The sequence below is a fragment of the Eubalaena glacialis genome, chromosome 6 (genome assembly GCF_028564815.1).
Source record: "Eubalaena glacialis isolate mEubGla1 chromosome 6, mEubGla1.1.hap2.+ XY, whole genome shotgun sequence".
NCBI lineage: Eukaryota > Metazoa > Chordata > Mammalia > Artiodactyla > Balaenidae > Eubalaena > Eubalaena glacialis.
The window spans coordinates 143475765-143496607 of record NC_083721.1 but is presented as its reverse complement, the minus strand read 5'-3'; the positions used below and the strand labels follow the sequence as shown (position 1 = coordinate 143496607).

The 20843-nt window shown below is 41.5% G+C and overlaps 1 protein-coding gene across 3 annotated transcripts in view; it reads right to left on the bottom strand.

Moving 5' to 3' along the window:
- Positions 1–20843, bottom strand: part of PLCL2 (phospholipase C like 2) — a 198342-nt gene that overhangs the window by 8670 nt on the left and 168829 nt on the right. For 2 of the 3 annotated variants that reach the window (XM_061194711.1, XM_061194715.1), the window contains exon 5: positions 19577–19686. The exons of the other annotated variant lie outside the window; for it this stretch is intronic. In XM_061194711.1, the coding sequence (XP_061050694.1) occupies positions 19577–19686 (110 nt within the window). The remainder of the gene's footprint in view (positions 1–19576; positions 19687–20843) is intronic. 3 annotated transcript variants of the gene reach the window in all.

Here is a 20843-nt window from a genome sequence, read left to right as displayed (position 1 = left end):
TGACCATGAGGGAGCACTGCCAACTAAAAATTGGCACTTGCCATCTGCCTCTACAAGGATTAAGTCACAAGCCACTCCAGTCACTGACCTTCAACACCCCCTGAAAGGAGGTCAGGGTGGAGATCAGGAATGACGCACTTAGTGCTCTGAGAAAAGCTGACAGAACAGACCTTCAGATAGTTAGATACTTTCAGGAAAAGATTTTATGACCCAAATTCTTGCATCTCTTCATGTCTAGAAAAGCACTAAAATCATTAACAGTGACATCTGCTTTGGCCACTAAGGAGAAAAATGCATTTGAAAGTCAAAATGGAATAGCTATGGTTCAGACATCCAAGGTAAAATTGGGTGGCCATTGTGGATGTGAGTTCGAGCACACTCCTTTATTGCCAAAAACTTGAATTTTCTGAGCTGTGTCAGACTGATTCTCAAAGCAGTGTCTGCTGGTGACAGGACCCTGTGGGTTCCTCTGTCAAGTTTATGATTAACCTCCTTAACTGAAACTTTATTACTTTTCTTGTCCAACACCTGTTCTCCTCAGGATTGAGAAGTATTAAAGAAAAGGGGGGAATTGTAACCAAGCAGGACCCTATGCGGTCTTGCCAGGGCAAGCCCTTCCCCCATATCCTCTGCTTTAGCTCCTCTCTGAAGTACCTAGAAAACAGTATCTGGTGCACATTTCCTGAGTTGTTTCACAGATTTGAAACCCCACCCCCCTACCAAATGGAGGATGTTAACTACTTGATGACCATGAACATGTAGCCCTCAGGCGTCCTGGAGCCTAAGGACTGACAATGTTGACGCCTGTTACACTGCCCTGTTACCTCACCATCAACCAATCAGAGAATTGTGCAGGAGCTGGTCACGTACCCTGTGACCCCCTTCCCTCACCTGGCCTTTAAATATGCTTTGCTGAATCCCTTTGGGGAGTTCAGGGGTTTTGGGGGTATGAGCCACCCGTCTCCTTGCAATAAACCTGCAATAAACCTTTCTCTGCACCAAACTCCGATGTTTTGGTACTGTTTGGCCTCACTCTGCGTTGGGCACACAAACTTGCATTTGCTAGCACTAACACCTCTCTCCCCCACAAGATGACACTGCCTCTGGGCTAAATGGAAAGGGGTGCCAGGCCCAGACCAAGGAAGATTGTCACCCCCAGTGGGCCTCACACCCACTGCATGCTGGGCCTTGCTCAGCAGCTTGATATGCAAGCTGTTTATCAAGTTATCTTCCCGTCACCCCACAAGTCACCACGAGCTGCAGGTCCCCTCAGCGCCACTCTGAGTTGACGCATGCTAGTCTAGGGTTCCTCTGCCGTCTCCCCGGAGCATTTTCTGCAACCAAAAGCCAAGAATTGAACTTGTAAAACTTTAACACAATCTCATGGCTGGAAAACAAAAGCCAGGTTGACAGGAAGTTACAGCTTCTTCACTGTTATTTAACTGGAATATTAATAGTATGTGGTCACAAACTGAGTACTTCTTAGTAAATATTTTGTGGTTAGTCACTCTTCTGGGTGATGCAAGACTCATATACAAACTGAATACACTTCAATTCAGTATTTCATGAGTATTCAGGATCACAGGCCAAAAGCATAAATCTCCTTTAAGAGGGCTATGGAAACTAATATGTTCTAACTCTTACAGCCACCACTCAAATTCAAACAGAAGGACTGCAAGTGTGATTAGAGTCCAAAATTTGAAACCACGGAGCCTATGATATGTCAAATTAGGCATGTAGGAATGTATACCAGCAAAGCCTACTGGGAACAATAGTCACCATTTATTGAGTGACTACTGTGTGCCAGACACTGAATTAAGCCCTTTACAAAGATTATTCTCATGACAGTCTCTCAATTCTGCAAGAGGGGTGCGATTACCATCCCCATTGTGTAGCTGAGGATACAATTTGGAGAGACCAACGGCCTCACCCAAGGCAGAGTCTACATGGCAAATTATACTTAAACACACACAACTTTCTGTGTGTGTTTTGTTTTCTTTCTGGATAAACTAAACCAGGGGCCCAAACTATAGGGAGTTGAGCTCCTGCATGTTACATGTGACACTTTAAAGCCAGCAGAATGGAACAGTGATGAAATTTTAAGTGCACTCAGCACATCACCACTGATGCAGAAAATGCACTCTTCCTGTGATTAAATACAGGAGCAGAAATCTAGATTTCCAGTTTTTGTTGAGTGACAAAAGAGTGGGCAACAGAATGAATGGGAATCTCGACTACCGGTTCTAAACCGCCACCTACCACACTCTGACAGTGCCCTGTGAGGGGTCCTGGGGGGTAGCTGATGAATTAACCAGAGTCAGGAAGCCCCCCACATGGCTCATCAGGCCTTCATCCCACTGAGGTCTCAATAAACCTTCCACCCAAAAAAGACCCCCCAATCATCGTCACCTAAAGCTAGAGCAACAGGGATGGTGGCACGAGCTTTTCCACAGGAAAAGATTTGTTTTAAATGTTTCACTTTTTTCTGTTGTGTGCCCACCCCCCTCACGTTGCTTCATGTGTATGAAGGGTGTGAATGTGAACTGAAAACAAACTCACATCACTGCGGCAGGAAGGCTGCCCTCCCTCCCCTGACTCCCACCCCAGCACTTAGAGGTTCACGAGAGGGTCTGAGAGCATGAGGAACAGCAAGGGGACCTGGGGACACAGCTCCTAACCTCTGCCTTTCTCCTGAGAAACAACTTTACGTTTCGTTCAACACTGATGGAAGGTGGGGCCCCCCAGGCAGCTCCAGGGAGAAGGTGTAGGGTCTGAGCTGAGACTCAATGGAAGGCAGGAGAGGATTCCAGCAGGTCTAGGAGCTGCAGAGGACACTGTTTTCCACTTGTGACTCCACAGCTCCTGCAGATGATGCCTTTGGGGCCTCACCGTAGGGGCCTGGCTTCTATGTCACAAAGCCCTCTGAGTTCTGACTGTGACCACCCTCCCTGTTACAGACCTGACCTGGGAAGGGAGAGGTGCCCGCCTGCACAGAAGTGGGGTGAGGGTCTCGGGAGCAGCCAGCAGGGTCTCCAGACAGCAGAGGTGAGCCCAGCCAAGCACAAAAGGAGGAGGTCAAGAGATTCCAGGTAGAGGACCAGGGCTGGAGAGGGGGTGGGAGCGAGGGGATGGGAGATGAGCAGGGCCAGGATGGGGAGCGGGAAGGCTTCTGAAGACACTAGTAAAAATGGCGCCCATGTAAGCACTTCCCTTGCACCATTAATCTTTCAAGCACACCTCTGCATAATTAAACATTAGCTGAGTAATCACAAATTCCACACCAGTGGGATCCAAATGTCTGAGGTTTTACTGTGTTTTAAATGGGTCAGAAAGGACAGCCTGCCTAGTGACAAACACTACTGTAGTTTGATTTTCTGAGCCACTCTGAGTTTTCACACACTAAATAGAGAAATGGCTTTTAGTCAATTAGAGCTTTTTAGGAAAACAGGCAACATAATAGATCACCTATAATAAAAGAAGTAACTAAAGGACATTAGCATCAGTAAAGGAAAGGAGTGGGACATAAGACTATCAAAGTAATTTTCAGAAACAAATGTTAGTCTTCATGTCTTCCAGGTAAGCCTGCACCTCAGGTAAAAACAAAACAAGATTAATGTCTTACCACAAACCTCTCAGGACTTCCCTGGTAGCACACTGGTTAAGAGTCCACCTGCCAATGCAGGGGACATGGGTTTGAGCCCTGGTCTGGGAAATCCCACATGCCGTGGAGCAACTAAGTCCGTGCACCACAACTACTGAGCCTGTGCTCTAGACCCCACGAGCCACAACTATGAGCCCGTGTGCCACAACTACTGAAGCCCACGTGCCTTGAGCCCATGCTCCGCAACAAGAGAAGCCTGCACTCACCAGGCTTCTCTAGTTGAGAAAGTGTGTGTGCAGCAATGAAGACCCAATGCAGCCAAAAATAAATAAATTAAAACAAACAAACAAAAACCTCTCACCAGGCTCATCAAGAAGAGAAGAGAGAGGACCCAAATAAACAAAATAAGAATCGAAAAAGGAGAAGAAACAACCAATACCACAGAAATACAAAAAACCATAAGAGAATACTATGAAAATTATATGCCAGCAAATTCAACAACCCAGAAGAAATGGAGAAGTCTCTAGAAACACACAGCCAACCAAAAGTGGATCAAGAAGAAATTGATAACTTGAATAGACCAATCACTAGAAGTGAAATAGAAACATTAATTTTAAAAACTCCCTACAAACAAAAGTCCAGGACCAGATGGCTTCACAGGCAAATTCTACCAAACATAAAAAGAAGAACTTATACCAATTCTCCTCAAACTCTTCCAAAAAACTGAAGAGGAGGGAATACTCCCAAAGACATTATATGAAGCCACCATCACCCTGATACCAAAACCAGAGAAGGACACTACAAAAAAAGAAAATTACAGGCCAGTTTCTTTGAAGAATATAGATGCAAAAATTCTCAAACAAAATATTAGCAAACTGAATCCAACAACACATAAAAAAGATCATACACCATGACCAAGTTGGATTCATCCTAAGTTCATAAGGATGGTTCAACATACACAAATCAATCAATGTGATACACCACACCAACAAAAGAAAAGACAAAAACCACATGATCATTTCAATGATGCAAAAAAAATTTTTTGATAAAATTCAACATCCATTCATGACAAAAACTCTTACCAAAGTGGGTGTAGAGGGAACATAGCTCAACATAATAAAAGTTATTTATGACAAACCCACATCCAGTATAATACTCAATGGTGAAAAGCTGAAAGTCTTCCAGCTAAAATCTGGAACAAGACAAGGATGCCCACTCTCACCACTTCTATTCAACATAGTATTGGAAGTCCTAGCCACAGCAATCAGACAAGAAACAGAAATAAAAGGTATCCAAATTGGAAGGGAAGAGGTAAAATTGTCATTATATGCAGATGACATGATACTCTATATAGAAAACCCTAAAGACTCCACACAAAAACTACTAGAACTGATAAACGAATTCAGCAGAGTAGCAGGATACAAGATTAACATACAGAAATCGGTTGCATTTCTTTACAATAACAATGAAATATCAGAAAGGGAATGTAAACAATCCCTTTCAAAAACACATCAAAAAAGATATAAATAAAATACTTAGGAATAAACCTCACCAAGGAGGTGAAAGACTTATATGCTGAGAACTATAAATCATTAATAAAGGAAACTGAAGATGATTCAAAGAAATGGAAAGATATCCATGCTCTTGGATTAGAAGAATTAATATTGTTTAAATGGCCATACTATCCAAAGCAATCTACAGATTTAATGTGATCCCTATCAAATTACAGAACTAGAACATATAAGCCTAAAATTTATATGGAACAATAAAAAACACAGAATTGCCAAAGCACTCATGAGGAAAAAGAAAAAGCAGAAGGCATGACCCTCCCATACTTCAGACAATACTACAAAGCTACAGTAATCAAAAAAGCATGGTAATGGCACAAAAACAGACATTTGGATCAATGGAACAGAACACAAACCCCCAGAAATAAACCCCCGCACATACGGTCAATTAATCTTGAACAAAGGAGGCAAGAATATACAATGGAGAACAGACAGTCTTTTCAGCAAGTGGTGCTGGGAAAGTTGGACCGCTGCATGTAAAGCAATGAAGTTAAAACACATCCTCACACCATACACAAAAATAAACGCAAAATGGCTTAAAGACTTGAATGTAAGATATGACACCATAAAACTCTTACAAAAGAATATTGGCAAAATATTCTCTGACATAAATCACACCAATGTTTTCTTAGGTCAGTCTCCCAAGGTAATAGAAATAAAAGCAAAAATAAACAAATGGGAACTAATCAAACTTACAAGCTTCTGTACAGAAAAGGAAACCATAAACAAAATGAAAAGACAAGCTACAGACTGGGATAAGATATTTGCAAATGATGCAACCGACAAGGGCTTAATTTCCAAAATATACAAACAGCTCATACAACTCAACAACAAAAAAACAAACAACCCAACTAAAAAATGGGCAGAAGACCTAAATAGACATTTCTCCAGATGACATACAGAGGGCCAACAGGCACAAGAAAAGATGCTCAACATCACTAATTACTATAGAAATGCAAATCAAAACTACAATGAGGTATCACCTCACACCAGGCAGAATGGCCATCTTTAAAATGTCTACAAATAACAAATGCTAGAGAGGGTGTAGAGAAAAGGGAACCCTCCTACACTGTTGGTGGGAAGGTAAGTTGGTGCAGCTACTGTGGAAAACAGTATGGAGTTTCCTCAAAAAATTAAAAATAGAACTACCATATGATCCAGCAATCCTGCTCCTGGGCATATATCAGGACAAAACTATAATTCAAAAAGATACATACACCCCTATGTTCACAGTAGCACTATTCACAATAACCAAGATACGAAAACAACCTAAATGTCCATCAACAGATGAATGGATAAAGAAGATGTAGTACATACATAAAATGGAATGCTATGCAGCCATAAAAAAGAATGAAATAATGCCATTTGCAGCTCATGCATGGACTTAGAGATTATCATACTAAGTGAAGTAAGTCAGAAAGAGAAAGGCAAACACCGTATGATATCACTTATATGTAGAATCTAAAATAGGACACAAATGAACTTATCTACAAAACAGGAACAGACTCACAGACACAGAGAACATACTTGTGGTGGCTAAGGGGGAAGGGGGTAGGGGAGGGATGGAATGGGAGTTTGGGATTAGCAGATGCAAACTATTATATACAGAATGGATAAACAACAAGGTCCTACCATATAGCACAGAGAATTATATTCAATATCCTGTTATAAACCATATTGGAAAAGAATATAAAAAAGAATGTATATATATGTATAACTGAATCACTTTGCTGTACAGCAGAAATTAACTCAACATTGTAATCAAGTATTTTTCAATTACATACATACATACATAAAATTTTGAAAGATTAATGCCTTAACAGGTGCAAAAACTATCTGGTTTAATTATTTATTTTTGGCAGAAGTCTTAGGTTCCTAAAGAGAACAAATCTCTAATTACTTTCAGGGTTTAATCTCTAGTTTTTCTCTGAGGGTGGAGTGACACAGTATAGGGAGCGCTTGCTTGGCAGCAGTTCTGGAAATCATCTTGGGTTGTAATAAGCTTCATTTAAGTCCATGATAGGACACAGGTGCTATAAAATCCAACATAATTTTGGCCTATATTAATAGTAAGATAGTTTTCAGACTTGAGCAAAATCAGACTGCCAAGTCTCATTCTGGGAGGGTTAGCCCACCAGGCATTTGAAGTGTGGGGGTAATGCTGGTTGTCCCATCTTATGACACTGACAAGCACTGACAAGGCACTGACAAGCCAGAGCTTTCAGAAAATGAAGGGACCCAATGGGGAAGGGACCAGAAACCACCTCATCCTGAATCTCGGGGGTTTGAGAGAAGATACAACAGTGCCCAAGTATTTGCAGGGATGCTGAAGGAGAAGGAATAGGGTACATCTGTGCTGCTTTGAGGGCATCAGTGTAATCAGTGGGTAGAAGTCACAGAGATGTAAGATGCTATATACTGTATGACAGAACACAATTACATGATGGTGGAGGAGGCTGGCAATCTAGTGGGAGCACAAGAAGTGGGATCTTATGACTTTATCATCCCGTAAGGACAAGCCTCACAAAGTCTCCCACACCCATTTAAGGGAAACGGCTTCATTCACAGATTCTGCCACTGCAAATATGGCCACCAACAATGCCTTCTGCCCCCATCCAGGCATACTGCACTGTCCATTAAGAGGTGGGTCCACTTCCCCAAAGCAAAGAAGAAACCACAATGAGATGGTAGGAGGGGCACAATCACGATAAAATCATCTCACATACCTGCCAGGTGGGCGACCCACAAACTGGAAAATAATTATATCACAGAGGTTCTCCCACAGGAGTGAAAGATCTGAGCCCCACATGAGGCTCCCCAGCTTGGGGGTCTGGCATCAGGAGGAGGATCCACCAGAGGATCTGGCTTTGAAGGCCAGCAGGGTTTGATCACAGGAGCTCCACAGGACTGGGAGAAACAGAGACTCCACTCTTGGAGGGTGCACACAAGGTCTCATGTGCACCAGGACCCAGGGGAAAAAGCAGTGTCCTCATGGCAGGTTGGACCAGACCTACGTGCTGGTATCGGAGGGTCTCCTGCTCAGGTCAGGGGTGGCTGTGGCTCACTGCAGGGAAAAAGATACTGATGGTGGTACTTCTGGGGAGTACTCAATGCTGTGAGCCATTTTCTCACCAAGACCTGGCCCCACCCAACAGCCTGTAGGCTCCAGTGCTGGGACACCTCAGGCCAAACAACAGGGCAGGAACACAGCCCTACCCATCAGCAGACAGGCTGCCTAAAGTCTTCCCAAACCCAGAGCTGCCTGCTAAACACACCCCTTGACACAGCCCTGCTCACCAGAGGGACAATACCCAGCTCCACCCACCAGTGGGCAGGAACCAGCCCCTCCCATCAGGAAGCCTGCACAAGCCTCTTAGACCAGCTTCATCCACCAGTGGGCAGACAGCAGAAGCAAGAACTACAACCCTGCAGCCTGCAGAATGGAAACCGCAATCACAGAAAGTTAGACAAAATGAGACAGCAGAGGAATATGTCCCAGACGAAGGAACAAGATAAAACCCCAGAAGAACAACTAAGTGAAGTGGAGATAGGCAACCTACCCAAAAAAGAGTTCAGAGTAATGATAATAAGGATGATCCAAGATCTCGGAAAAAGAATGGAGACAAGGATCTAGAAGATACAAGAAATGTTTAACAAAGAGCTAGAAGATCTAAAGAACAAACAGATGAACAATACAATAACTGAAATGAAAAATAGAAGGAATCAATAACAGAATAACTGAGGCAGAAGAATGGATAACTGAGCTGGAAGACAGAATGGTGGAAATCACTGCTGTGGAACCGAATAAAGAAAAAACAATGAAAAGAAATGAGGACAGTCTAAGAGAACTTTACGACAACATTCACATTATGGGGATCCCAGAAGAAGAGAGAGAAAGAACCTGAGATAATATTTGAAGAGATAACAGCTGAAAACTTCCCTAACATGGGAAAGGAAACAGACACCCAAGTCCAGGAAGTGCAGAGAGTCCCAGGCAGGATAAACTCAAGGAGGAACACACCAAGACACATAGTAATCAAACTGACAAATTAAAAGCAACAGAAAATACTAAAAGCAACAAGGGAATTCCCATAAGGTTATCAGCTGATTTTTCAGCAGAAACTCTGCAGGCCAGAAGGGAGTGGCACAATATATTTAAAGTGATGGATGGTAAGAACCTACAACCAAGAAAACTCTACCCAGCAAGGCTCTCATTCAGATTCAATGGAGAAATCAAAATCTTTACAGACAAGCAAAAGCTAAGAGAATTCAGCACCACCAGACCAGATTTGCAAAAAATGCTACAGGAACGTCTCTAGGTAGAAAAGAAAAGGCCACAACTAGAAACAAGAAAATTATGAACAGAAAAGCTCACCAGTAAAGGCAAACATACAGTAAAGGTAGGAAATCATCCACACACAAATATGATATCAAAACCAGCAATTGTGAGAAGAGGAGAGTACAAATGCAGGATACTGGAACTGCATTTGAAATTAAAAGACCAGCAACTTAAAACAATCTTGTTTATATATAGACTGCTATATCAAAACCTCATGGGAACTGCAAACCAAAAATCTACAATATGTACACAAAAAAGAAAAAGGAATCCGAACACAACACTAAAATTAGTCATCAAATCACAAGAGAAGAGAACAAAAGAGGACAGGCAGAAAAAAGACCTACAAAAACAAATCCAAAACAATTAACAAAATGACGATAAGAACATACATATCGATAATTACCTTAAATGTAAACGGATTAAATGCTCCAACCAAAAGACACAGACTTGCTGAATGGATACAAAAACAAGACCCATATATATGCTGTCTACAAGAGACCCACATCAGACCTAGGGACACATACAGACTGAAAGTGAGGTGATCAGAAAAGGAATTCCGTGCAAATGGAAATCAAAAGAAAGCTGCAGTAGCAATACTCATATCAGACAAAAATAGACTTTAAAATAAAGACTGCTACAAGAGACAAAGGAGGACACTGCATAATGATGAAGGGATCAATCCAACAAGAATATGGAAGAATTGTAAATATATATGCACCCAACATAGGAGCAGCTCAACATATAAGGCAAATGCTAACAGCCATAAAAGGAGAAATTAACAGTAACACAATAATAGTAGGGGACTTTAACAACCCACTTTCATCAGTGGACAGATCATCAGACAGAAAATCAATAAGGAAACGCAGGTCTTAAATGACATATTAGACCAGATGGACTTAATTGCTATTTTTAGAGCATTATCCCAAAGTAACAGAGTATATATTCCTTTCAAGTACACATGGAACATTCTCCAGGACTGATCACATGCTGGGCCACAAAGTGAGCCACAGTAAATTTTAAAAATTGAAATCATATCAAGCATCTTTTCCAATGACAACACTACGAGATTAGAAATCAACTACAAGAAAAAACCTGTAAAAAACACAAACATGTAGAGGCTAAACAATATGCTATCAATACTAAACAACCAGTGGATCACTGAAGAAATCAGAGGAAATAAAAAAATACCGAGAGATAAATGAAAATGAAAGCATGATGATCCAAAACCTATGGGACGCAGCAAAATCAGTTCTAAGAGGGAACTTTATAGCCATACAATCTTACTTCAGGAAACATAATAATCTCAAATAAACAACCTAACCTTACAACTAATGCAACTAGAGAAAGAAGAACAAACAAAACCCAAAGTTAGCAGAAGGAAAGAAACCATAAAGATCAGAGCAGAAATAAATGAAATAGAGATAAAGAAATCAATAGATAAGATCAATGAAACTAAAAGCTTATTCTTTGAAAAGATAAACAAAACTGACAAACCTTTAGCCAGATTCATCAAGAAAAAAAGCGGGAGGACTCAAATCAATAAAATTAGAAATGAAAAAGAAGTTGCAACTGACACCACAGAAATACAAAGGATCATAAGAGACTACTACACACAACTATATGACAACCACGAAGAAATGGACAAATGCTTAGCAAGGTACAATCTTCCAAGACTGAACCAGGAAGAAATAGAAAATATGAGCAGAACAATCATAAGTACTGAAATTGAAACTGTGATTTTAAAAACTCCCAACAAACAAAAGTCCAGGACCAGATGGCTTCACAGGTGAATTCTATCAAACATTTAGAGACGAGTTAACACCTATTCTTTCAAACTATTCCAAAAAATTGCAGAGGAAGGAACACTCCCAAGCTCATTCTATGAGGCCACCATCACACTGATTCCAAAACCAGACAAAGATACCACACAAAAAAGTAAATTACAGGCCAGTATCACTGAAGAACATGGACGCAAAAATCCTCAACAAAATACTAGCAAACCGAATCCAACAATACAGTAAAAGGATCATACACCATGATCAAGTGGAATTTATCCCAAGATGCAAGGATTCTTCAATATCCACAAATCAATCAGTGTGATACAACACATTAACAAATTGAAGAATAAAAACCATATGATCATCTCAATAGATGCAGAAAAAGCTTCTGACAAAATTCAATACCCATTTATGATAAAAACTCTCCAGAAAGTGGGCACAGAGAGAACCTACCTCAACATAATAAAGGCCATATATGACAAACCTACAGCTAACATCATACTTAATGGTGAAAACCTGGATGCATTTCCTCTAAGATCAGGAACAAGACAAGGATGACCACTCTCACCACTTTTATTCAACATAGTTTTGGAAGTTTTAGCCACAGCAATCAGAGAAGAAAAAGAAATAAAAGGAATCCAAAATGGAAAAGAAGTTAAACTGTCACTATTTGCAGATGACATGATACTGTACATAGAAAATCCTAAAGATGCTACCAGAAAACTACCACAGCTCATCAATGAATTTGGTAAAGTTGCAGGATACAAAATTAATACACAGAAATCTATTGCATTTCTATACACTAACAACAAAAGATCAGAAAGAGAAATTAAGGAAACAATCCCATTTACTGTCACATCAAAAAGAATAAAATACCTAGGAATAAACCTACCTAAGGAGGCAAAAGACCTGTACTCTGAAAACTATAAGACACTGATGAAAAAAATCGAAGATGACACAACCAGATGGAAAGATATACCATGTTCTCGGATTGGAAGAATCAATATTGTCAAAATGACTATACTACCCAAGGCAATCTACAGAGTCAATGCAATCCCTGTCAAATTACCAATGGCATTTTTCACACAGCTAGAACAAAAAAAAATTTTTAATTTGTATGGAGACACAAAAGACCCCAAATAGCCAAAGCAATCTTGAGAAAGAAAAGCTACAGTAATCAAAACAGTATGGTACTGGCACAACAACAGAAATACAGATCAATGGAACAGGACAGAAAGTCCACAGATAAACCCACGCACTTATGGTCACCTAATCTATGATAAAGGAGGCAAGAATATACAGTGGAGAAAAGATAGTCTCTTCAATACATGGTGCTGAGAAAACTGGACAGCTACTTGTGAAAGAATGAAATTAGAATATTCTTTAACACTATACACAAAAATAAACTCAAAATGGGTTAAATGGGTTACCTAAATGTAAGCCCAGATACTATAAAACTCTTAGAGAAAAACATAGGCACAACACTCTTGGACATAAATTGCAGCAATATCTTTTTCAATCTGTCTTCTAGAGTAATGGATATAAAAAGAAAAATAAACAAATGGAAACTGATTAAACTCAACAGTTTTTGCACAGCAAAGAAAATGAAAAAGAAAACAAAAAGACAACTACAGAATGGGAGAAAATATTTGCAAACAATGCAACTGACAAGGGCTTAATTTCCAAAATTTACAAGCAGCTCATGCAGCTCAATATCAAAAAACAAACAAACAAAAAAGTAACCCAATCAAAAAATGGGCGAAGACCTAAACAGACATTTCTCCAAAGAAGACATAGAGGTGGCCAAGAGGCACATGAAAAGATGCTCAACATTTTTAATTATTAGAGAAATGCAAATCAAAACTACAATGAGGTATCACCTCACACCAGTCAGAATGGCCATCATCAAAAAGTCTACAAACAGGGAACTTCCCTGGTGGCGCACTGGTTAAGAATCCACCTGCCAATGCAGGGGACATGGGTTCGAGCCCTGCTCCGGGAAGATCCCACATGCTGCGGAGCAACTAAGCCCGTGTGCCACAACTACTGACCCTGCGCGCTAGAGCCCGCGAGCCACAACTACTGAAGCCTGCGCACCTAGAGCCCGTGCTCCGCAACAAGAGAAGCCACTGCAATGAGAAGCCTGCACACCACAACGAAGAGTAGCCCCTGCTCACCACAACTAGAGAAAGCCTGCATGCAGCAACAAAGACCCAACTCAGCCAAAAATAAGTAAATAAAATAAATAAATTTCTTTTAAAAAATGTCTACAAACAATAAATGTTGGAGAGGATGTGGAGAAAGGGGAACCCTCCTACACTGTTGGTGGGAATATAAATTGGTACAGCCACTCTGGAGAAGAGTGTGGAGGTTCCTTAAGAAACTAAAAACAGAGCTACCATATGATTAAGCAATCCCACTCCTGGGCATATATCTGGAGAAAACCATGGTTCAAGAGGATACATGTACCCCAATGTTCAGGATTTTTATGAATTGCCAGTATGAGTTCTGTGAGTTTTAGAAGTTTATTAAATTATGTTATACCCTTTTCTTTGTGGGGTGGCTGCTTGTGTTTGTGTATTTGTGTGTGTGTGTTTGCCAGTTTTACTCTTTTTGCTCATTTCATCAGGAATATGGGAAGGAAGTTCTGCAATGAAGTTTTAAAAATTTTTTATTTTATATTGAAGTACAGTTGATTTACAATGCTGTGTTAGTTTCACGTGTACAGCAAAGTGATTCAGTTATACATATACATATATCTATTCTTTTTCAAATTCTTTTCCCATTTAGGTCCTGAAAATTCTAACAGCCCACCAACCTGGAGAGATATAAACTGAGTGTCTTTCTCCTTTTACTTCTGTTTGACAGAGGAGAAGAGATGATGGGACAGGGGGTGGGAAGAAAGAGGTGACATGGAAAAGTTAGGAATGGGGCTGACACACAATTAGAAATCTGGACACAATATATAAAGCAATGATTTTCAGATAGTGCAAGACAGGGAGCCCTGGGAGAAGGGGTATGGACATAAGGTCCAGCTCATTGCCTGGAGAGCTTCCCAAACAGAGCCCAGCAGCCCCTCTTTGGAGCTCAGGGAGGCAAAGTGGCTGCAAGGGTAGTGGTGGAGAGGGAGGGAGGGCTGCAATAGCTATTGTAAATATACAATAGGATATTGTATCATGCGCACAAAGGGAGGGAGAGGATATCATGAGCACAAAGAAGAGAAGTGGGAAATTCAAAATAAAAACCCACTGGACAGGATTAATGGCAGATTAGACGCTGTAGAAGATACAGCAGTATTGTTTGAAGACTAGAAGACTTGAAGACTAGCATTGCTTGCAGCACTAGAAACTATTTAAAAAAAAAAACAGCAAAAAGGCCTAAACAAATGAACACTGCATCTGTGACTTATGGGATAGTATCAAGCAGTACATATGTACAAATGGAGTTACAGAAGGAGAGGAGAGAAAGGGTAAAACAGAAAAAAATTTAAAGAAACTATGGCTGAAAATTTTTCAAGTTTGATGGAAACTGTAAATCCACATATAGAAAAACCTCAAAGAACTCTAAGCAGAATAAACATAAAGAAAGCCACACTAAGGCCCATCATGATCTTTTAAAAAAATCTAAAATAAACAAAGACCCCAACAAAAAGATGCTCAAACTCTATACACTTACTAGACTTGCTAAACTGATAATAACAAACGTTGACAAGGGTGTGGGGTAACTGGAACTCTCGTAACACTGCTGGGGGGGAATTCACAATGGAACAGTTCATAAAGCAGTTTGTAAAGCAGTTGGCAATTTCTTATAAAGTCTGACATACACTTACCATATGAGCAATTCCACTCATAGGTATTTTCCCAAGAAAATTAAAAATGTATGTTCACACAAAAGACTTGAATGTGAATGTTCATTGCAGCTGTATTCTTAATAGGTAAAAACTGGAAGCAACCCAAATGTCCATCAACTAGTGAACATACAAAGTGTGGTACACCCATAGGATAGAATACTATTCATCAATAAAAAGGAATAGCTTACTGAAACATACATCAACTTGGATGAATCTCAAAAGCATTATCCTAAATGCAAGAAGCCAGGCACAAAGTTTATTACTACATGATTCCATTTATGGGACATTCTGGAATGGGTGAAACTACAGATGGCAATCAGACCAGCAATCAGCAAGGTGGGGGAGTTTACTACAAAGGGGCACAAGGGAACTTCTAGGGATGATGCTCTATCATCACTGTGGTATGTTGCATGATTATATACATTTGTCAAAATTCATTGAATTGCGCAGTTAAAATTGGTGAATTTTATTTTATGTAAATTATACCTCAGTAATGCTCATCAAAAAAGAGAGAATGGTGCTATCTAATGAGTGTGAGGTCTTGAGGGCTGGCTTCTGAATTAAAGAAGCAATCAGAAGCCTGTGGGAATGAATTACACCCTCTCTCCAAATATGCAGCAGAAACCCTAGAACAGGACATTTACAGACTCTGAGAAAGCTGGGTCCCAGTATCCAAACAAAGGCTGTCTATGACCCCAGCTGAGATTTCTCTCTTCTCCGCCATTCCCTCAGGCTACAGAAAAGCATGGGCGATTTCTTGGACTGGTGGTGACAGCGAACCAGTTTAAATATTGAGCTTATAGCAAGCAACATGGGAACTACAGTCTGGAACCAACTGGTGATGTTTAAACTTGGATAATGGAAAAATAACAATATGCCTAACTCCCCACCCAGAAATATTAAAAAGTGCTGACTCATCTTTCGGAAGGGCAACCAACAAAGCTTATAACTGAAATGTATAGCTTTCAAAAACCCAACAAAATGACTCCAATTAACATTTTTCATAATCTCTTTTCTTAACCTCAGAGGGATTTTATAGGAAAGAACAACCTTTAGAGTAAAAATTGTTCAGCAATTCATTTAGTTTCCTTATGGTTTGCTTTTTTCCTGTTAAATTAAGTAAAGTGAAACTTAGTACTTAAAAAAATTACATAGAGAAATTATAGTAGGATTCTATCTACTGATATACCTTATTTCATAATATCGGAGACACTAGTACTGATGAGACATACGTACCACTAATTTATACACCACTAAGGAAGAAAATCACTCCAATTTAACTAGGCTACAATGCAAAGATGCCATGCATTATAAGATACACACCAATATCAAAGATGTGAAAAACAAGAAAAAGGTATGACTCAGGATCAAAAATATGTATCTCCATCCATCCATCCATATGCATATAAAAAGGTTCCTGGAATAAGGTCACTTACATTTAACAATAATTATTTCTCAGAGGGAGGATCTGAGGTCATTTTAAAACTTATCTTTTATACATTAAAAAAGTTCTTTATAATGAAGACATATTTACAAAAACGAATGAATGATTTTTATTCAAAGAAAAAAATGACTGGAAGTAAATATGCCAAGATGTTAATAGCGGGTCATTCTGGGTGTGGAATCAGAGGTGACATTTCTCCTTCATTCATTTCTGTATTTTAAAGCAACTCTTAAAGTTGAAAAAACTAAACAAAGCCAGCAAAGACTCATGAAAACTTGGCTGGACATCCTTGGACGACAGGAGTTTGTGGCCGGGCGCCTGCTCTGGGGGTGACCCATCACCCCGGCTCTCACACTGCAAGTCCTTTGTCCCGTGATGATTGGGCACCCTGCCTCCCTTGTTGTTCACATGAGTGGGGTGATTCAGAAGGAAAGACACTTCTGATTTGACTCTAGAGTGGTGGCACTCAATTTTTTAGGGTGCCTGCGAATCCCCTGAGGAACGTGTCACACAGCCAGATTCCTGCATCCACCCCTGAGATGATGACCCAGGAGGTCTGCGGTGGGGCTTAGGAGACTGTGTTTTAAGCACCCAGGTAATTCTTACACCTGGCCTCACAGCTCCGGGGCTCCCTCAGCACATCTGGAGGGAAAATCTGGAAACTTCCCCAAGCCTCTGTGCCCCCATGAGGGCACCCGCTGCCAACCACATACCACACAGGGCCCTGGAGGGCTGGACCCCCTCCAAGCTCTGCGCAAAGAACAGGTGGTAAGGGGAACTCAATGGACCCATCCCCTCCTGCCAGGAAAAGGCTGGGAGCTCAACTCAGACCCAAACTCATGTCTAAAGCTCCACAGGCACTGATTCTTCTAAAGAAAGTTTAAACCCGTGAAATATGCAGCAATGAAAAAAGCCCTCCTATTGTACAGAAAAGACACACAGACCTCTCCAACTCTTCCCCACTCAGTGCATACTCAAACACCAGCTACAGCAAATACTACCCTGGGAATTTTAAAAAGATCTATTACCCTGTTCTATACATTTGTTTCCATATGTACGTAAGTCTGAGGTGCTAATTCTATCTCCCAGACATAATTCAAAAGAAAATAGTTTCCTCAGTGTAGCTGTTTGGTTCAATTTCATGTTTCTAAAACCTGAGCCATTACTTTATGTCAGCTGTTTTTCATGAATATGTGCGCCAGCCTCCCATTTTCAGGGGTTCTTAGCCCAGTGCTTCTCAAACTGTAAAGTGCATAAGAATCCCCCGGGATCTTGCAAAAAGGCAGATTCTGACTCAGCAGGCCTGGGGCAGGGCCCGGGAATCTGCATTGTGAACAAGCTCCCAGGTGATGCCCAGGCTGCTGGTTCCTGGACCAGAATGGAGTAGCAAGGATAGCTGACAGATGAAAGTTTGGTCCCTAAGTATGTTTTGCCTATAATAAAATAAAAGCCAAATGAGCATTTGTTCCTATCACAGGGCTATAAACTACAATGCAATTTTTTCCTGAGGTTTGCAGGAAATTTGTAGTGTACACCCCATCTCTGGTTGGGAGTGAGTCAGCAAGTTGTAAAGCCAAATTCCTCTTCATTGTAAATTTTTCTATCTGCTGTTTACTGAACTGCAAATGATCAGAGTTAAATACTAAGCAGAAGATCCAGAGATTCAAAAAAGTACATGCGTAGGAAGGGAAGTATTTGAAGAAGTTTAGAAAATGACTTATTATAAAAATGAGTAAGGGTTTAAGATGAGAAAGTGCAAGTTGGCTAGCTTTGGAAGGGTGACTTTTCATTAAATTAAATCAGAAGACTGTTGTCAGCTGCAGGATGGATTTTTTTTTTTTTTTTTGTCTAAATTGTAGTTTATTATCATCTACATGTATGTATTTCCCAAATTTTTTTTACATGAGTATATATTACTTTGAAAATTAGGGATGCAGGATGTATCTTTTAACTTGAAGGGAAACAGAGAAATTAAAAGAGGCAGCTGTGATAATGTCTTTTGAATTCAACTGAGGAGAAAGTTTGGAGGGTGAACCGGAGAGTAATTTTACATTGAGTTGTCCAAGGCCCAGAGTGAAATAATGTTTCTGTGTTATTATTATTCAAGGTCCCAAACACTGAGATAAAGAAAGAAAAGATCAGCGAGACAAAATGCAAAAAACGTTCCAAGGCACATACATAACATTATTTTAAAAATTATGTCATATTATATATACCATAGAGAAAAAGACTGGGAGAATGTACAGCAAAAGACCCTGGATGGTGGGACTGTTTACCTTTGGTTATGCTATTTTGACATTTTCTATAATGAAAATATATTACTTTTATAATAAAGCTAATAAAAGTTATTTTTTTAAAATGGTCATGCTGAGATAGGAAGATGGAAGGAAAGGAGGGAAGGAGGGAGGGAGGGAGAGAGAGAGAGATGGACAGAGAGAAAGGAAAAGAAAGAAAGAAGAGAGCAGATAAACAGATAGAGATGGTTTCTCCCTTGAAGGGAAATTTTTTTCAAACAGCAATTCCTTTACATATTTCTTTTGATTATGCCCCCCACAATTCTTTCCTACTTTTTCCCTGGGATCATATTGACGTTAAGGCTGTGATTATACTTTAAAGCATTGAATGAAATCTGAAGAACTAGAATCTTCAAATTCCCAGTCATTCCTCCGTAATCAATGCTTTCTATTTCACGTGTAGCAACTGGCATTTATGAACTTTACGATGCTTTAAGGATGAAGTGCAGATCCTTTCCCTTCTTGGCAGAATCCACTAGGTGCCAACCGCTCGAGTCCTCGGTTCTCCCTCTGAGCTGCACTGCCCAGCTACTGTGCCCGCAGCAGACTCTCCAGAAAGCAAAGTTCTCATTCGATTGTTGTGACCATGCCTTAGCTTCGAGTGGCTGGTAATGTACAGTGCAGGAAATGGTATACTAACAGGAAGAAACATGCTGAACAAGGCTGCAAAATCACTAGCATCAGAAACAACTCGGAAAATACCTTTAAGATGGTAATATTCCAGGTAAAGCTCTCCACAGCTTTTTGCAGTTTGCGTTCCTTCAAACCTTCCTTAGTGCCTATGCTGTGCAAGTGTTCATGGAATTCCATGGCTGAAAGAAGCAGAAAGACAAAGGATATTACTTCCCCACCCAATCTGTGGTAATGAGCCGGCAATATTTATTTTTCTAGGGGAGGAGAAGAAGATGGCGGAAGAGTAAGACGCGGAGATCACCTTCCTCCCCACAGATACATCAGAAATACATCTACACGTGGAACTGCTCCTACAGAACACCCACTGAACGCTGGCAGAAGACGTCAGACCTCCCAAAAGGCAAGAAACTCCCCACGTACCTGGGTAGGACAAAAGAAAAAAGAAATAACAGAGACAAAAGAATAGGGACGGGACCTGCACCAGTGGGAGGGAGCTGTGAAGGAGGAAAGGTTTCCACACACTAGGAAGCCCCTTCACGGGCGGAGACTGCGGGTGGCAGAGGGGGGAGCTTCGGAGCCACGGAGGAGAGCGCAGCCACAGGGGTGCGGAGGGCAAAGCGGAGAGATTCCCGCACAGAGGAGCGGTGCCGACCAGCACTCACCAGCCCGAGAGGCTTGTCTGCTCAGCCGCCGGGGCGGGCGGGGGCTGGGAGCTGGGGCTCGGGCTTCGGTGCTAGCCAGGAGGGAGTCCGGGAAAAAGACTGCAGCTGCCAAAGAGGCAAGAGACTTTTTCTTGCCTCTTTGTTTCGCGGCGCGCAAGGAGAGGGGATTCAGAGCGCCGCCTAAACGAGCTCCAGAGACGGGCGCGAGCCGCGGCTATCAGCGCGGATCCCACAGCAACAGGGACGCAGAGGGAAAAGCGGAGAGATTCCCGCGCGGAGGCTCGGCGCCGAGCAGCGCTCACCAGCCCGAGAGGCTTGTCTGCTCACCCGCCGGGGCGGGCGGGGGCTGGGAGCTGAGGCTCGGGCTTCGGTCGGATCACAGGGAGAGGACTGGGGTTGGCTGCGTGAACACAGCCTGAAGGGTCTAGCGCACCACAACTAGCCGGGAGGGTGCACGAGAAAAAGTCTGCAGCTGCCGAAGAGGCGGGAGACTTTTTCTTGCCTCTTTGTTTCCTGGTGCGTGAGGAGAGGGGATTCAGAGCGCCGCTTAAAGGAGCTCCAGAGACGAGCGTGAGCCGCGGCGATCAGCGCGGACCCCAGAGACGGGCATGAGACGCTAAGGCTGCTGCTGCCGCTACCAAGAAGCCTGTGTGCGAGCACAGGTCACTCTCCAC